The following is an 18152-nucleotide window of genomic DNA, read 5'->3' as shown; positions in this document are numbered from 1 at the left end:
TAGGTGAAGTGGAGGTGGTAGTGGTGTAGTGGGTTAGGTTTAGTGGAGTAGGTGAGGTGGTAGTGGTGTAGTGGGTTAGGTTTAGTGGAGTAGGTTTAAGTGGGTGAAGTAGGTGATAGGTTTTAACAGCCCCCCGCAAACTCAAGGGGGATAGGAACTAGCCAACTTGAGTTTGGAGAGAGTAACAAAACAAGAAAATAGATTAATACATAAAATAAAAGAGGATAGGAGACACTGTATGGTCGTGTCAGACCGTTGGTGAAGACACTGTATGGTGGTGTCATAACGGTGTAGAGGACACTGGATGGCGGTGTCAGACTGATGTAGAAGACAGTTTATGGGGTCATGTCGGACCGTTGTAGCAGATAATGTTGTGACAGTTGTTGTGACAGTTTACGGAGTCTTGCTGGACCCTTGTAGAAACTAACCGGAATCAATGTCGGGACAGTTTATAGAGCCTTGTCGGACCCATAAAGGAGCTAACCGGAATCAATGTCGGGACAGTTTATAGTCTTGTCGGACCCTTAAAAAATACACTGTATGATGGTGTATATAGGCTGAGCTGACCGGAATTAATGTCGGGACAGTTTACAGAGTCTTGTCGGACCCATAAAGGAGCTAACCGGAATCAATGTCGGGACAGTTTACAGAGTCTTGTCGGACCCTTAAAAAGTCGCACCCTCAAAAGGTGTGCCCAATCTGTCAAAAGGCGTGCCCAATCCATAAAAAGGCGTGCCATGAAAAGGCGTGCCATCAAAAGGCGCGCCCAGGCTGTCGTCTAGCCCCGAGCGGCGCACGAGGCGCGTATCGGCCTTGGCTATTTAACCAAGACGAAGGCTGAGTCTGAGGCAGAGGCTGAAACAAAAAAACCTGTTAAAATCCTCTGAAAAACTCTTCGTTTGCTGAGAGAGATACTCTGTTCGTTTGCTGAGAGAGATACTCTATAACACTTTGTAACCAATCCTTCTCTGAAAGTACCAGTCGGAAATCGCTGCTTCGCTGAAACACTCAGCAACCCAAAAAACATGGCCTCTTCTTCCCGTTCAGCTACCCAGAACATGGCCTCTTCTTCCCGTGGTCTGCTCACTCTCTTTCCCGACATCAACGAGTCAACAAGAGAGATAACTGGTGCGGTGGCCCGTGAACCTCAACCAAACACCTCTGGTTTTGCTCCGTTGAACTTTCCGATGCGGTCGGTGGAGCAAAAAATGGCAGTGCAAACGGATATTGAAGCCAATCAGTATACATTGAAGTCATGCGTGGAGACCATGACGGCGGTCACAAACTTGTCGCACCGGCTTCAGAGTAGGACAAATGAGGTGCAACAGTTAAACGCCCAACTGGCTCTACTCCAACGCATGTATAAGGATGCGCGAGCAGAGATAAGTATGCTGAAAGCGGAAAACAAGGAGCTGAAGCGGAAGGCCACCGTGATGTTCCGATTTGGAGGTCCGCCATATGCTGTAGTGGAAGAGCAGGAGGGAGTGAACGTGCTCGGTGGCATGGGAAACACGGAGGCAGCACCGGCAAGGGCCGCCCAGGACGGAGGCAAGAAGAAAAGACCGGCGGAATAGGCGAAGAAGTGAGGTCGGTTGATGGCCGGCTGCAGAAAAGAAAACAAAGCTGTTGGTGTTGTGTGGTGGTTTGTTGTTGTTGTTGTTGTTGTTTTTTTTTTTTTTTTTTTTTTGTGTAAAATTGTGATCGGGGTGGATCCCTGAGATGAATAAAATATGGTTTGGTGTGCAAAGCTATATGGTATGAATGGAATTGGAGAAAGATTAAAAATAATGTGAAAGAAAAAATAATAAAAATATATGTAAAATAAAAAATGAAAGATGGGGGAAAGACGGAAAGTGGTTTGGAGAAAATAAATAAAAATAATGGAGTTGGAAATCAAACGGAGGAGAGATGATTTATTTATTTATTTATTTTTTTTAATATAATATAATAAAAAGAGATATATATATATATATATATATATATATAATAAAGAAAGTGGGGAACAAGAGTGTAATGAAAAGAAAAAGTATAGGTTGGAACATCGTGGGTCACATGGGTGAGTAAAAGAAAAAAAAAAAAGAAATGAAAAGAGGGGGACAAAAGTTGGTGTCTGGGTGTGATGATAAATAAATAAGAAAAGAGATACATGTGCAAATCAATTTGTGTTTCGTGTGCTTTTCAAAAGATGGAGTAAAATAATAAAAAAAGAAAAAGAAAGTTGAGTGGGTGGATAATAGGAAAAGAAAAAGAAACGAAAAGAGGGAGACAAAAGTGGTGAATGATGAGTTCTGCTGTGGTTATATGGGTTTGTGCAAAAGTGGTGGATGATGGGTCTGCTTTTGTTGAAGCAGCTTTACTGGGTGATTTTGTCTATTTCGTACAAGAGAGAGACCAGTTAAATGCTGACAAGTCCCCAAGGTCTGAAGGCCACTATTTGTCAAGTCATAGGGCAGCTGTGGTTGCTCGATAGGTCTGTCTTCCAGATCGAGCTCGACCAAAAATGGGAGAGACTTAGTGATGGAGATGACAAGCTCATCAGATATAATATCTAAGACAAGCGATAAACTCTGCAAAGCGAAACCAGGAGACCCTGGACAGACAGGGATGCTGAGTCTGGTTGAGTTCTGCAAAAAAATTTTGTCATCTCTGAGTTCACGTATGAAATGGATGGCATCTTGTATAAGCAGTGGCTGCAATTTTAAAACTTTGACAGTTTTGGGAAGAGACAGTTCCATTGACTGAAAAACATTTGCATCAAGTTCTGTCCCTCGGATCTTTATACAAAGTGACTCCAAGCATGAGCAACTGTGAAGCATATGTGTAAGGTTCCTCTTGAACATCTCTGGTGAGTCTCTTCCTGCCAATTCCAGCACAAGTACCCGTAAATTAGGGCATGTTCGTCCAATGGAAGCAAGAACTTCATGCGATAAGCATGAACCCTTGAACAAATTCAATTCCTGGATTTGTTCTCCAAGAAAATTGGTGACGAAAGAAGAATCATGGAGGCGTAGGCAATCAACGGTGACGCTTCTGAGTCCTCCCCCAAACCGATTCAGAATGCAATCCAGAGTCTCCACATCTGGAGAAAACGAAGAGAGATCGAGAGTGGGGAGAGAGGAAAGGACACGGTAGACAGAGGATCGAATGGTGTCGGAGACACAAGCTGCGGAGCAAAGCGTCTCTAAATCTGCCTTTTCCAGGATTTCGTAGATTATGCTATCAGTAAATGATATGGGCATGTTCCTCCTTTCTGTGAGTTGCGGAGGCCTACAATCAGTGACATTCGGTGGATTCTCTAAAATCAGTGATGCTGGCTTTGCAGCAATTCTACAATCCTGCAATGGCTTGGAGAGAGAGAGAAGTTGTGCATGTGTGCATGGTCACGGTTTGGAGGCTGTATGGTAGCTCAGTCGTGGAGTTGCAGCAGTGGTGTCTGCCGGTTGTGGAGGTGCAGCAGTAGGAAAGTGAATGTATGTGTAGAAAAAACTCCAGCGGGCAGCGAAGGCAAGGTTGCCGGCCGGCTGCCCGCCGGAAAGAAAGGAGTATAGGCCTAAATCTTATAGCTCTGATACCATGTAGAAATTTAATGTATAAAGAAAAATAGAGAATTGTATTATTGATTGATATAATGTTATATTTATTACAATGATTCATGATTTCTATATATAGAAGAGGGTGAGTGTGTAGTAGGTAAGGAGTAGGTGAAGTGGAGGTGGTAGTGGTGTAGTGGGTTAGGTTTAGTGGAGTAGGTTTAAGTGGGTGAAGTAGGTGATAGGTTTTAACAATGATCTAGGTGAATAATAATGCTAATGGGCAATATTGTCCATTAGAAGCTACTTGAGATGTTTGAAATGTTTGTCACCAAGCGTGTAAAAACATTTCCTCATGTCAAAATATTTCCAAAATGAACATTCACCAAACAAAATTGCATCCTCTTGTAAGTCCTTACAAAAGGACTTTCAACTATAAAAAGCTGTGCCAAACAGGTTCAAGATCTATTCAAAGCAAACTTAAAGACCTTCAACAATATTGTGCTCTCTTATAAAATCTGCAAAAGAGAAAGATGATTCAAAAACTTAGCTGTAAGCCAAAAATGAAAGGAATAAATTAACGCAACTCAGCACCATGTCATCAAAAGTATGCCACTTATCCCTCCATATACGCATCAAACACAAAGGCACTGCTTTCTAACCGTTTTTCACCCTCTTTACATGGTTAGAATTGAATGACTGATCTGACATGACCCAAGAGATACCAAGCACAAAGAATAATGTGCTCGCTAACTCTGTTCCTGCATCATGGTGAAGCAAAAAGTGATTCATGAACTCTTTCACCTTACAACAGATGTAAGATCAGTCACGGAGCATTTTCCCCCTTTTCTCTAAGTTTTAAGAATAGAATCGAGAGCTGCATTCCAAATGAAGAAAGAGAACTTGGGAGGGACACCCACCTTCCAAAATACTCTTCCAAAGGAGAGGGCTATCTGCCCCACCTTGCAAAAAATGATGAGAAGATTTGGCTGAGAATCTCCTACCATTGGCTTGTTGTAACATGATGTCCTTGCGATACAGCAACCTCTGTCCCTTATAAGAGCTCAAATAATTCATTTTGCACTGATACATCTTAAGTAGTTTTTTCTGCTAAATTTACCACCTGGCATAAGGTTTTTGCTAACACCTAGTATATTCCCAAAATTTATATTTGTGAGATTCATGGAATTTTTCTTTTTTTCTAGTATATTTTAAGGCCGGTGTGGGATATTAATTTGTGGCACACTGGCAGCAACACTGTCTCAAACTGTTTAATTTTCTTTTTTGTTCCCATTTGTGTATTTGGGATATTGTGGCTGTTACATTGTCTCTCAAGTGTTTAATTTCCTTTTTGTTTCCCATTAAGTGTATTTGATCTTCCATCAAAGCTGCTTTTTGTCTGTTTGGTTATGGAAATGTGTTGAAATTTTGGGGAATGTTAGATTTATTTTGTACTTTCTTTTAACTTTTAATGATGTATGTACTTTGGCGCAAGTGGTTCATCTTGGATTTTTTTTTTTTTTTGAAGATTTTTACATTTTGATTTTCCTCTTTATTTATTTTTAAAGTTTCTGCATAGCATGTCCGTGCGCATATTTTACATTCTGCAATAAGCAGATAGATTAAAGATTGTGACTTTTTTGTGTGCGACAAATATTACTTCTTTCCTGGTTAAGAAATTTCACTGTTGCCATTAAATTCTTTTGTAAGTGAAATATGAAGATTATGAATCTCACGTGTAATAGTTTCTATACTGTTTGACTAGGTCTTGGGAGGTTTTGATGCCTTAAATTATGTAACTGAAAGGCAATGGGCCACTGCTCCAGATGGAACTCAAATCCCTATATCAATTGTTTATCAAAGAAATATTGTGAAGCTTGATGGGTCTGATCTGTTACTACTTTATGGTTATGGTTCCTATGAGGTAATACCTGATTTATTGTTCAAATTACTGTCATATATTCAGGCAGGAATTTTATTCTGTTAAGAGACTACATTTTTTAGAAATGGGAAAACTTATGGTCTTATGTCTGATGCCTATGTTTTTGAAAAAATAAAATTTAGGCTTCTTTGCTATAAGTTCTGGTTTGCATTATGGTGCCCATTTGGATTTTGAAGTTCTGCTCTGTATTATTGCTTCATCTAATGGCTGCTTATAACTATGAAATATACTATTCATTAACGAATTTTCTTCTCACCTTCTGTTCTTCAGCATCATTATTGTCTTAAAAGGAAATATTGTACAAATTTTGAACATTCACATTTCTTTAACTTTCTAGTTTCCATGCTTTCTTTGCTAGTCATAATTCACACAATCAGTTTGGTTATTCACAATCACGAAATCAATAGCACCTGTCCAGTGATTATTTTCTAAAACTAAGAGTTTGTATTTAAATGGATTTTTGAGTAATCTTAAAAAGTATATCCAGTTTAGTCCAGCCTGGGAGGGGTAATACCCATAAACTACTGCACAAGCAAATGTGGAGGCAGAGTTCCTGGTCCATTATTCTTTGCAAATGAAATGATGCTTCTTGTCCTGCTTTTATTTCAAGATTTTCATTCTAACTTTTACTTGGTGGATGCTGCAAATGGCGTGTTTTCAACAGTATTGTCTGGATCCTGGTTTCAAGGCATCAAGACTGTCTTTGTTGGACCGGGGTTTTATTTATGCAATTGCTCACATTCGTGGGGGTGGTGAAATGGGGAGGCAGTGGTATGAAGACGGAAAACTGTTGAAGAAGCAAAATACTTTCACAGATTTTATTGCTTGTGCAGAATATCTCATAGAGAAAAGGTACTGTGCAAAAGAAAACTTGTGTATTGAAGGAAGAAGTGCAGGGGGATTGCTTGTTGGTGCTGCTCTTAACATGCGGCCTGATTTATTCAAGGTTGCTGTAGCTGGAGTACCCTTTGTGGATGTTTTGACAACAATGCTTGATCCGACTATTCCTCTTACGACGTCAGAGTGGGAGGTCTGCTCTTTCCATTTTGTAGATTATCAACTCTTAAACCTTAATATCCTTTAGTAACTGTTAGTGGCATTACATTTACTGGAATTTGATCTTCAATTTGGAAGATTGGTCCTGGAGATTGATTCTAAAAGGTGATTATCATATGATAATATCTTTTGTCTATCATCTCTCCAATTCTATTGGCTACATGGAATTAATCTGACCAGATAGTTATGGGCTAATGTCTGTTATTTAAAGCAAAAAGCAAACCGAGGTGACGAGGCCTCTTGAGGCCTAAGCACAAGGCAATGGGGTGAGGGGATGGCTTCATCAAAAGAGGCGAATGCTAAGGAATTTAAAATAAAAAAAATATCCATAAAAAATATAAACTATCCAACCAAATCCAACAATCCAAATTCCGATATCCATTGAAATCTCAAGACCTAACAAACACTAATAACATTTTAACATTTTGAAATATAAAAATGTGATAACCAATCATTTAGTTCTACAGTTTCACCAATCCTAAGGTCCTAAAAATCATCAACACTTTCACCCTAATACATACAGACACATACGTAGACAAAGGCAGACGTAGTCATAGACACGGACATGTGATACGACACGAATACACCGGCATGACAATATTAAAAAAATGTAAGACATGACGTGTGAGACACACATGAAATATAGTTTTATATGTTTATTATATATCATATATATTCAAATTGGTCATTGTTTCTAGTACTTCTTGTTCATTAAGTAGGTATTCAATTTTCTTTTGCCGCATGTCATAATTGGTCTTATCTAGGCTTTTTTCCCCCTTTTTTGGGTCATTAGATTCTAAGTTATTTTATTGAAACTTGTAGTGTGTTTGATGTGTGTCTGAAGACTCCAAACAATGTCTTGTAATGCGTTTGTTACATGTTTTCCAATTTTTTGAAGCATCTCTGAGTGAAGAAAATTTTAAACCTAAGTAGCACAAATACGAACACGTGATACGATATAGACACGGCACCGACATGCCAACACATCGATTTTAAAAAAATGTAGGATATGACGTGCTAGGGACACATTAAAATTTTATATTTTTATATATCTATTATATGTTATATATATGAATAATTTATTCAAAGATAATAAGAAAATGTAAGACAACACAAAATTTACATTTAAAAGCTATATATTACATAACTTAAACACCAAGATATCATTTACATAGCAATTACATTCTAAACAATGCAAAACAATTATATAACATTGTATTATAAAAGTTTCGAAACATATATAGGATACATTACTTGTGTTATGAAGAATGGACAATATTGTTATAATGAAGGGATTCATCATATAGGACGTATTTGGAGAGTTTTCAGGAAGTGTCACCAAAGTGTCCGCAAAATGTCGCTAAAGTGTCCAATGAGAATATTGAAGAAGTGTCGGACACACTTTTAGGAGTGTCCAAAGAGTGTTGTGTCGGACACGGGTGTCGGACGAGACATGCTTCCTTCATAGAAGTGTCCGTACTTCTTAGTTTTAAACCTTAGTGGAACATGTTTGGATGTGTGCCTACTGAGTGTCGAGAAGTGTCTGATGAGTGTCATCTTGTGTTTGGTGTTTGACATGCAATGCCACCTTGGAAGAGTGTGCGCGCCATAGTTTAGGGGAGTGGAACCAGAGGACTTTTGACGGAAAGGAAGTACAGCTTTTTAAATTGAAAAGTAGATTCTTATCCCCTTTCAACGGTTGGTTCTTAGGCATTATAGATCCATCCTTGAACTAACTTTTGGACATTTTGGAGATTTTTTAGTAAAGTTTTACATATAAGATGTTTAGGAGTTTTGTTGTACCTGCTTTATAATGTTTATGGGTGGCACCCACTTTGTGCATTTGATAATATTTTGATTAAAAGAACAAAGGATTAAATACCTACTGTAAGGGATATGGACAGACAACTTCACGTAATGATTCTTTGTTCATCGTCAATTTTCCTATTTTATATATGCATGAATTACTGATTCTTTGATAGATCTCTCGGCTGGAAATCCTTTCATATATGCACATCTACTTTGGTTTATCTATCCCTTAATTGGTCCCACTTGTTCCCTTGGGCTAAAAGAGTAGTAAACGTTTATATGTAGAAGACAAAATTGGATAAAAAAATTGGACAAGTGGCTTGGTGATGTTATCTAGTGATGTGATTGGGTGGTTTAAACCAGAGTCCAACCCAACTAAAAGGCATATTTAGGAAAAGTTTACTTAATGGCCAGACCCAAGATTGGGCTGCGTTCGGTGAATACTTCGGCACTCAATCCAAGCTGAACCTGGTTCACTGTACTTTTTTTGGTTTGTTTCTCTTGTTGATTATTATACACATTTTTTGTGCAACACATTGTATTTACATATCTAAAGTACAAAATTTATAGAATTTAGTGTTACATTTTATTCTACTATTTTTTAGCAGTTATGACAAATGTAAAAGGACATATCTCATCAATTTTAGAAGACTCTTTATTTCGTGTAATTATAATGCTGGTACCTAACTTTTTTTTTATTATTATTCTTGTGTATTCGACATTTGTTGTATTTTTCAAAGGGTAAAGATATTTACTGGGTTATTGTGGTGAAGGAGGGGGAAGAGGTAGGGGGGTTTTCTTTGTCTTGTTTATTTAGATGTGTGGAGGATGGTTTTCAGTGGGTGTTCATTGGAGTGTATGGGCCGGTGAGGGGGGGAGAGAGAGATGCTTTTTGGAAGGAATTGCAGGATGCTACATTTCGGTGGGGGCCTCCCTTGGTGTGTTGGGGGTGATTTTAATGTGGTAAGGAGTCTGGAGGAGAAGCTTAGTGCGAGCTCGGTGGTAGGGCCTATGAGGGCTTTCTTTGCGCTTATTAATACGATGGGGCTGCTTGATTTGCCGGTGCATGGTGGGGACTTTACTTGGTTTGGAGGTCGGGTTATGTCTCTGATTGATCGATTTTTGGTATCTGGGGATTGAGAGGAGCATTTTTGTCAGTCGATTTAGTTGAGGTTGCAGTGTCTGATCTCTGATCACTGGCTAGTGTTGTTAGATAGCGGGGGAGCTCGGGGTGGTCCTTTGCTTTTTCGGTTCGAGAATATGTGGTTAGGAGCAGAGGGGTTCCCAGAGATGGTGGGTGGATGGTGGAGGAGCTATAGGGTGGTCGGGATGCCTAGCTGTAGATTGGCCCAGAAATTGAAATTCCTTAAGGCTAATATGAAGAGATGGAATGTAGAGGTGTTTCACCATTTGGAGGTTTAGAAGGTGAATATCTTAGTAGTCTTGCAGGGGCTGGATGAGAAGGAAACTGAGGGGAGTTTCTCTGCGGAGGATGTGATTTGCTGGGAGGGGGCTAGGAAAGAGTATGCGTAGGTTGCTTGGATAGAGGAAATCAGTTATCGTCAAAGATCTAGATGTTTATGGCTGAAAGATGGGGACCGCAATACCAAATTTTCTCATCGAATGGCAAATGCTCATTGGCGGGCAAATAAAATAGGGAAGGTGCGGGTGAATGGGGTGTTGTTCTCTTTAGAAGAGAAGGTTAAGACTGGTATAGTGGGTTTTTATCAGCATCTTTATCAGGATGAGGGAGAGGTGTGGAGGCCGACTTTCGATGGTGTTGGATTTGCTACTATATCCCAGGTGGATGGCATGTGCTAGAGAGTCTATTTACTGAGGAGGAGGTGTTGGACGCATTGAGGAGTATGCCGAGTGATAAGGTGCCAGGACCAGATGGTTTTTCTATTGTTTTTTTACAGCATTATTGGGGGGTGGTGAAGGGGGAGGTGATGGCTACGTTTGAGCAATTCTATCAAACGGGGCAGTTTGAGAAGAGTCTTAATGCCACTTTCGTAACATTGATCCCTAAGAAGAGGGGGGTGGAGGATATTTGAGATTTTTGGCCGATTAGTCTGTTAGGTAGTGTTTATAAGTTATTAGCTAAAGTCCTGGCTAATAGACTTTGTGCTGTTTTGGAGGGGGTGGTGTCAAAGTCGCGGAATGCTTTTGTGGGTGGTCGTCGGATTCTGGATGCTGTGCTAGCGGCCAATGAGTGTGTGGATTCACGGCTTAGTCAAAGGAAAGGGGTTATCATTTGTAAACTGAGTATTGAGAAGGCATATGATAATGTAAATTGGAAGTTTTTGGAGAAAAGTGGAGGAAATGGACGCAATTTTGCATCTCCACTGTGTGGATATCGGTCTTGGTGAATTGGACGCCGGCGGGTTTCTTTCCTACTTGGAGAGGTTTACGGCAAGGTGAGCCTTTGTCTCCTTTATTGTTCATCCTAGTTATGGAGGCCTTGAGTCGTCTAATTTCCAGAGCGGTCCAAGGTGGTTTGTTATCAGGGTTTGAGGTGGGGAGTGGGTCTGCCTCTCTGTTGGTTTCTGATCTTTTCTGTGTTGTTGATGCGTTGATTTTATGTGAGGCGGATGTGGATCAGATTGGTTATTTGAGATGTGTGTTATTGTGTTTTGAGACAGTGTCGAGGCTTCGGGTTAATTTGGCAAAGTTAGAATTGATTCCGGTGGGTGAGTTGGCGCACGTTCCAGTGTTGGTAGCTGTATTGGGGTGCAAGGTGTCCACGTTGCCGGTTTTCTATTTGGGTCTTCCGTTGGGGGCTTTTTTTAAGGAGACTAAGGTATGGAATGGGGTGGTGGATCGTGTTCAAAGGCAGTTGGCGGGGTGGAAGCGTCAATACTTGTCCAAAGGTGGGTGGCTCACTTTGATCAAAAGTGTCCTATCGAGTATTCCGACGTATTTCATGTATGTGCATGTGATTCCAACAGGGGTGGCTAGGAGGTTGGAGAAGCTACAAAGGGATTTCTTATGGGATGGTGGAGGGGAGGGTTTTCATTATCATTTTGTGTCTTGGGCGAGGATTTGTACTCCTAAGGAAAGGGGGGGCCTCGGGGTGAGGTGGTTGGCTGTGTTCAATCGAGCTCTTTTGGGGAAGTGGTTGTGGCGTTTTGTGGCAGAAAGGGATCGCTTGTGGAGGAGGTTGGTGGTGGCCAAGTATGGGATGGTTAGAGGGGGGTGGTGTTCAAATAGGGTGAGTCAATCATATGGGTGTAGTTTGTGGAAGGGGATTTGGTTGGGGAGGAAGGCCTTTTGGTATAGGGTTCGATTCAAAGTGGGGGTTGGGGATCGGGTTCGCTTTTGGGAAGATATGTGGTGTGGCGAGTTGTCTTTGGCTGCCATGTTTCCACTGATTTTTGCTATTGCCGTTGATGTGGAGGAGTTGGTTGCTTCGGTTCGGGTGCGGCAAGGGCATTCATATACGTGGAATCTTCTTCTTCGTCGTAATGTGCAAGATTGAGAGTTGGACCAATTGGTGGGTTTGTTGGGTTTTATGTATGAGTTGCAGTTTGGAGGGGATGGGGATGATACTTTATTATGGGAGGGTACAAGGGATAAAGGGGTTTTTCGGTGTCGTCGTTTTATGGGATGCTTGAAGGGGGTGGAGTTGGGGTGTTCCCTTGGAAGCACATTTGGGCGGTGGGATCACCGTCCAAGGTTGCTTTCTTTGTTTGGACAGTTGCTTTGGGTCACATTCTGGCTATTGATAACTTAATTCGGTGATGGCATGTGTTGGTAAATTGGTGTTGTATGTGTTGTAGGGATGCGGAAACTGTGGATCATTTGTTTGTCCATTGCCTGGTTGTGGTTCGGTTTTGGAATTTGATTGTTGTTTTATTTGGTTTGGTTTGGGTGCAGCCGGGGTCTATGTTGGGTGTTCTACAAAGTTAGGGTGGGACTGGGGTGGGCAAAAGGCGTCGGAAGGCTTGGGTACTTGTTTCAGATTGTTTGTTTTGGTTGATCTGGTTGGAGTGTAATAGGCGGGTTTTTCAAGATTTTAGTCACTCGACTCTTTGGTTAGAAAGTAGGTTACTTTTGATTTTGTATAGTTGGGTGAAGGGTTTGGTGGATCCTGATGTTTTGACTTTTGTTGATTTTGTGGAAGAGTTGATTAGTTAGTTTAGTGCCTGGTGTGGGGTGTTGGTTTTCCTTTTGTATTATTTGCATCGTCTTGATGCTTTCTTAATAAAGTTTGATTATTTATCAAAATAAATAAATAAATAAATAAATATTAAGCATTTAACGTGTGCAATGGAAAAGAAAATCTATGTCCGAATGGTTCAACCAGCAACTTTGGGTTTGATTGGTTCCAATCTAAAGACTAGGTGAGATTTGATCAAGGCTTGGGCATCCACTCCAACCATTTGGGTTGCTTGTGTCTTAGGGTAACGTTCAACCTAACCCAAATAAGCTATCATATCATTGAAGTTGGGTTAGCATCTTTCTGGGGTTCCATACCTTGGGACTTTATGTTTGTAACTTGTCTTTGGTACTCTGGAGAAACAAACCTTGATTGGGCCCCTTTACCATTCTGTATAATGGGCTATTCTAACAGCCCAAGTTGCAGCCCTGCTATCTTATAATTTGAGTTGTAGTATCTCGTGGATGTAGATCAGCCCTATTGTTTTTTTTATTTGAAGTTGGAGATTATGGTGTTGATAAATTCCAAATAAGACAGGTTCAATCCAACGGATTTTCTTTTGTTGCTGTAGGAATGGGGTGATCCTCGCAAAGAAGAGTTTTATTTCTACATGAAGTCATATTCCCCTGTTGATAATGTGAGCACCAAATGACTCTTTTATTTATTTAGTCATGTTATTGTTCCCAGCTTATAAGATCCCTACAAACAACCTGGCCTACAGTGACCAACACTTGGCAATTGGCACCATCTGAATTAATGACTTGGTTAGTCAGTTCTGAACATTTTTAACAACTTACAGACTGAAACCATTGCCTTGTTTTGCACAGATTAAGGCACAAAATTATCCAGCCATTCTCGTGACAGCTGGTTTTCATGGTAAGTTAAAGGTTGTAAAGGTCCAATCCTTCTTTGAGTTTCTCATTTATAAGCATTGTTGTTAGAATCTTACGATTCATGATTTGATTCATACGATTCGATATGCGTTTCAAACAAAATGATTCGATTTATTTGTCAAAAAAAAAAAAAAAAAAAAAAAAAACAAAATGATTCGATTTGTGTAGTTGAATCTTAAATTGAGTGAATCTTACGATTCACTATGATTTATTGCGATTTGGGCGTGTTTGCATAATGCATGAACAGTGTCATTTTCGCAAAATTAAAAAAGATTAACTCAATATATTGATATACATGATTATATATACAGAATTTAGATATATTGATATTTATTTCATTTTAGGCATGTTTGCACCTGGATTTTTGATCCTCAATGCAAGGATCGATAAATCAAGAATTTATGTGCTGAAAGAAATACGATCCCGATATCTGTAACTCAGGCTATAAGTGTTTGAAAATTTGGAGTCGCCATCTAACATATAATTCGGGTGTGTGAGGTCACCCAAAGCCATTTTTAAGAAAAAAAAGCTTTATTTAACATTGAAAAAAATATTTTAGAAAAATGCAAGGTTGGGCCTATTGTTGACTTCCATTTCAGTCTTCGAAAATCAGAGATGGGTTTGAGGGTTAACTGTCATGAGTAGGGGAGGTGTTAGGAACTCTTCATCTCTATTTCAGTTTTATTTTTCCAAATCTGTTGATTTCTGAGTCAAGTGAATTTGTCTTGACTTTTGTTTCATATAATGAAAATCATGCAATAATATATATAGCCCATACAATGTGTATTGTGAAAATTGGGTTGAGTAAAATGATTTTTTATTTTTTATTTTTATTAAAATGTTTGCAAGAGTAAAAGAAAAATTTCATGCAACGGCAAGCAATATGATATTATGTAAATAGACAAAGAGGATGCAATACGATGCATGCATGCCAATTTTTTGTTATGTGAGATAGTTAATAATAATTATAAAATTTTAAAATGGTAAAAAAAAAAATGGCATCGGCATAGCCATACATTGCCAAAAGGGTGGTGTTGGCATAGCCAGACTGAACCAAAAAAATTAGATAGAAAAGTGCAGATTTTAGGATTTGTTATACAAACAACATGCCGCAATTCAAGTTCCATGGTCTGCAACATTTTTTATTTTATTTTATTTTATTTATTTATTATATAATCTCTCTTGAAATTCAAAAAATAAACCCAGGAACCTATATATAGAGAATATTATGAAGAATGAACCAATTGAGGTATTTTATTTTAAAACCTAAAACAATTTAAGTGATGTATGGTTATTGTTCAAAAGAAAGTTGCAGAATTATTGCGTTTGGCTGACCTGACCCATGTACTGTTAAATCATATGTATTTCACTAAAACAATGATAGATAATTTATGGGTGTAGGTTACTTTAAACTTGAGCATCTGTCTGAGAAGATGTTATACATCAAGTTAGTTTAATCTTAAGCATTTGTATTATGACACTAAAATAGCAATAGATAATTCAAGGATTTGATTGGATCCCATTAAAAACTCCATGATCACCAAAATAACAGCAAACCATGCACAAGTATTGGTTATTTTCATACTGAACACTTTTAGAAGTTATATTGTGTCATTGACACTAAAAGTAATTAGGAAAAAAAGGATCAAAATATGTTGAACAAGTTTGTTTCAAGAATTGCCTGAATTGTAAAAAGTAAATCGAATCGCAAATCAATTGTAAATCGTGTGATTCACCATAAATTTTATCCCAAAATAGATTCATCCATAGATTCATATCGATTTTTGATAAATTGCGAATTGAATTTGTCCAGTATTGTAGATATAATGATTTATAATTTAATTAGTCCAGTATTGTAGATATTGTAACTTTTGATGTTACTTGTGTCAAATTTATGTTGGTGGATTAAACAATCTTATTATTCAATATTTTCATAGATGATAACTCTATTGAAGTTGTCTTTTTTGTTAGTAATAATTACTTTATTGAAATGGGAATAAATATTATTTCTAGTGCAGAACTAGTGCTTCTCTGAACACTTGAACATGACATTGGAATCTCATTACTGCAAACCTTATTGATGGTGATGGAATTTCATTCCTGATCCTCATTCATTTCTTACTGATGGTGACAAAATAGGTGAAACCTTTTCCACTAATTTATATTCCATGCTGTAAAACCTGTCCTGTATCCTTCAAACTAGTCCTGTATTTTGTTTTCTTATAAACGCAAACTAGCATTCAATAAAAGTCCCTAATTTGTCATCATACTGCTATTATATAATTCTGTAACGTTTGGAACATTGTCAGTAAGAAAACAAAGAAAAGTTTATTTTTTGGGTGGAAAAAATAATAACAAATAATATGTTTGGTATGTACATATGTTTTCAAAAGACATAAAAACAATAACGAGAAAATATGTTCGGTGAGTTACCGGAGGTTTGGGAGTGCCTGGAGGGAATGAACAATGTTTTTAAAACAGGTGAAATCACATTTTTGTTTCCTTAAAATTTGAAAATATTGAAACTTCCCAATCTTTTGGAAAAGAGAACAGTACCAAATGAATTTTTGTTTTCAGTTTTCAAAAATTTTTGACACGAAAACAGAAAACATAATACAAAAGGGTTACCAAACGGGCAACTTGTAATTAACAAAGTTTAATTTTTTTTTTTTTTTTTTTGAAAATCAACAATGAAGTTTATTAAAAAAGAAAGTGTGGAGGACAAGAAGTCCTCATACAGTGAAAAAGTTTAATTGGAAACTCTGGTTGGTAATTTTCTATATTTCTATTTGTGGGTTGCTTGATTCACCTGGTGAATGTTGTTGAGGCAAGCAACTAGTTCCAGCATGTATGTTTACCTTAGCGATTGAAAGATGGTTTCAATTTAACCATGTTTTTTCAAAAGTAGACTTGGTGGGATCAATTGGACAGGGAGTACTGAAACTGATCCCCCAGCCAATGTTGCTTGCATTAGGAATGAATTGGATGGCCATTTTCTTCTATTATCTGTTGCAAGATTTTCTTTTCATTGTATTTTAATATGAACTACGATATTTTTTCCAGATACACGTGTTATGTATTCAGAACCTGCCAAGTTTGTGGCAAAGTTGAGAGATATGAAGACTGATGATAACATGCTATTATTCAAATGCGAATTCGGTGCTGGGCACTCTTCAAAGTCTGGAAGGTAATATTCTTGCTTTTGTTAAAAAAATCAATTATGTTTTGAAGCTGTAAGTAAAAGTTGCACTAAACAATCTGCATAGTCTTCCAAATTAAAATAAGGTATAATCGGCTCATTTAAGCTGCAACAAATTGCCGCGTGCTTTGTCAAATAGGCCCAATTTCTGACTGGACAGTTGCTCATATGGAACCCTTTGGATATGGAAACTTGATTATTTGGTGTCATATTATTAAGGGCAAACTTCACTTTACCTCGTTATAGTTTTGGTCATGTGCGGTTTACCTGCCTAATGTTTGAAAATAATCACATAACTCTCTTGTGGTTTGTAGATTGAAGTGCACCGTTAGACTTGTTAACGATTTAATTAAAAAGACTAAAATAGCTTTGTATTTTCATCATTTGTTTGGAAGGCAAAGTGCACTTTAACCCCCTGAGCTTATTCCATATGCGATTTTCCCCCTTGAAATTTGAAAATGAGAATATAACTCCCTTATGTTTGTGACGTGTTTCACACTTGCTGTTAAGTTAGACAGAATGTTTAGCGGTACACTTCAATCCACAAACCACGTGGGGGCTATATGGTCATTTCCAAATGTTAGAGGGGGAAATTGCACATTGCCCAAACCACAAAGTGGTAAAGTGAAGTTTGCCCTGTTATTAATATAATATTGAAAGAAAATTCCTTGTCACGTCCTGCCGAGTTGTCTACACACAATTTTCCTCGCTGAGGTGGACTAGAAGGATGGAGGTTAATGGAAGATTCCAAAATCTCCGAGAAGACTTGAGAGAATTGTGGCAATGTTGTACATAATTCTACAACTTGTATAGAATACTCTAGAGTAGGTTCTAAATAGTTCTTTGGAAGATTGTGGAGGACTCTAATTGATTCTACACAGCCTATTAATTGTATATTCTAGATGGTTCCTAGAAGGCTAGGGAAAGCTATATAAGGGGTGAAGGCTCATTTGCCTCTCAACCCAGTTCACATCCATCCAATTTGGAGTGTAAATTCTCTCTAGCAATACAAGTGCATTCTCTCAAACCCTTGTGTGTGCTGATCTTCTCTCTTGTTCACTAAAGGTTAGGCAGACTTTGCATCAGTAGCTAAGTTTGTAAGTAGCTAAGTGTCACATGAAGCACTTGCAAATAACTAAGGCCGTGATGTCCTGCTCTTATTTTGTTGTCTAATGTGTTCAATTTTTTCAAGTTTTTGAAGCAAATAGTTTGTTCCTCTCTCCACATAATTAACCAATATTAAAAGGGGTTTCTATTTTTGTTCATACGTACATAGAGCAGAGTCTATGCATGATGTATGACAACTTTAGGAAACTTGGCCTAAGCCGCCAATAAGTGTGTTTGATGTGGGTTAGGAGTGGATTCTAGGGTTAGTGTTTTTGAAAGATTGGAAGTGGACCTAATTCATGCCTAGAGGGGTGAAGAGGCCTAGGAAGTATAGGCAATTAAAGTTTTTAATTGCAACTACAATATATATATATACTAGCGTATGCCCGTGCTTGAAGGCACGGTATAAATAATGTTAGGATTAGAATATAATTGTAATTCTAATACTATTTAAATT

General features: G+C 38.3%; 1 protein-coding gene across 2 annotated transcripts in view; it reads left to right on the top strand.

Moving 5' to 3' along the window:
* LOC145801818 (uncharacterized) overlaps window positions 1-18152 on the top strand; it is a 54913-nt gene that overhangs the window by 24860 nt on the left and 11901 nt on the right. Inside the window, exons 6-10 of one of the 2 annotated variants that reach the window (XM_082893493.1) lie at window positions 5296-5454; window positions 6137-6502; window positions 13068-13133; window positions 13324-13372; window positions 16453-16576. In XM_082893493.1, the coding sequence (XP_082749619.1) occupies window positions 5296-5454; window positions 6137-6502; window positions 13068-13133; window positions 13324-13372; window positions 16453-16576 (764 nt within the window). The remainder of the gene's footprint in view (window positions 1-5295; window positions 5455-6136; window positions 6503-13067; window positions 13134-13323; window positions 13373-16452; window positions 16577-18152) is intronic. The other variant, XR_014343463.1, reaches the window with a different exon arrangement.

This window comes from Camellia sinensis, chromosome 11 (genome assembly GCF_055761805.1).
Source record: "Camellia sinensis isolate YWXY chromosome 11, ASM5576180v1, whole genome shotgun sequence".
Taxonomy (NCBI): Eukaryota; Viridiplantae; Streptophyta; class Magnoliopsida; order Ericales; family Theaceae; genus Camellia; species Camellia sinensis.
Note: the sequence above shows the minus strand (reverse complement) of the source record. Positions and strands in the feature narration are given on the sequence as shown.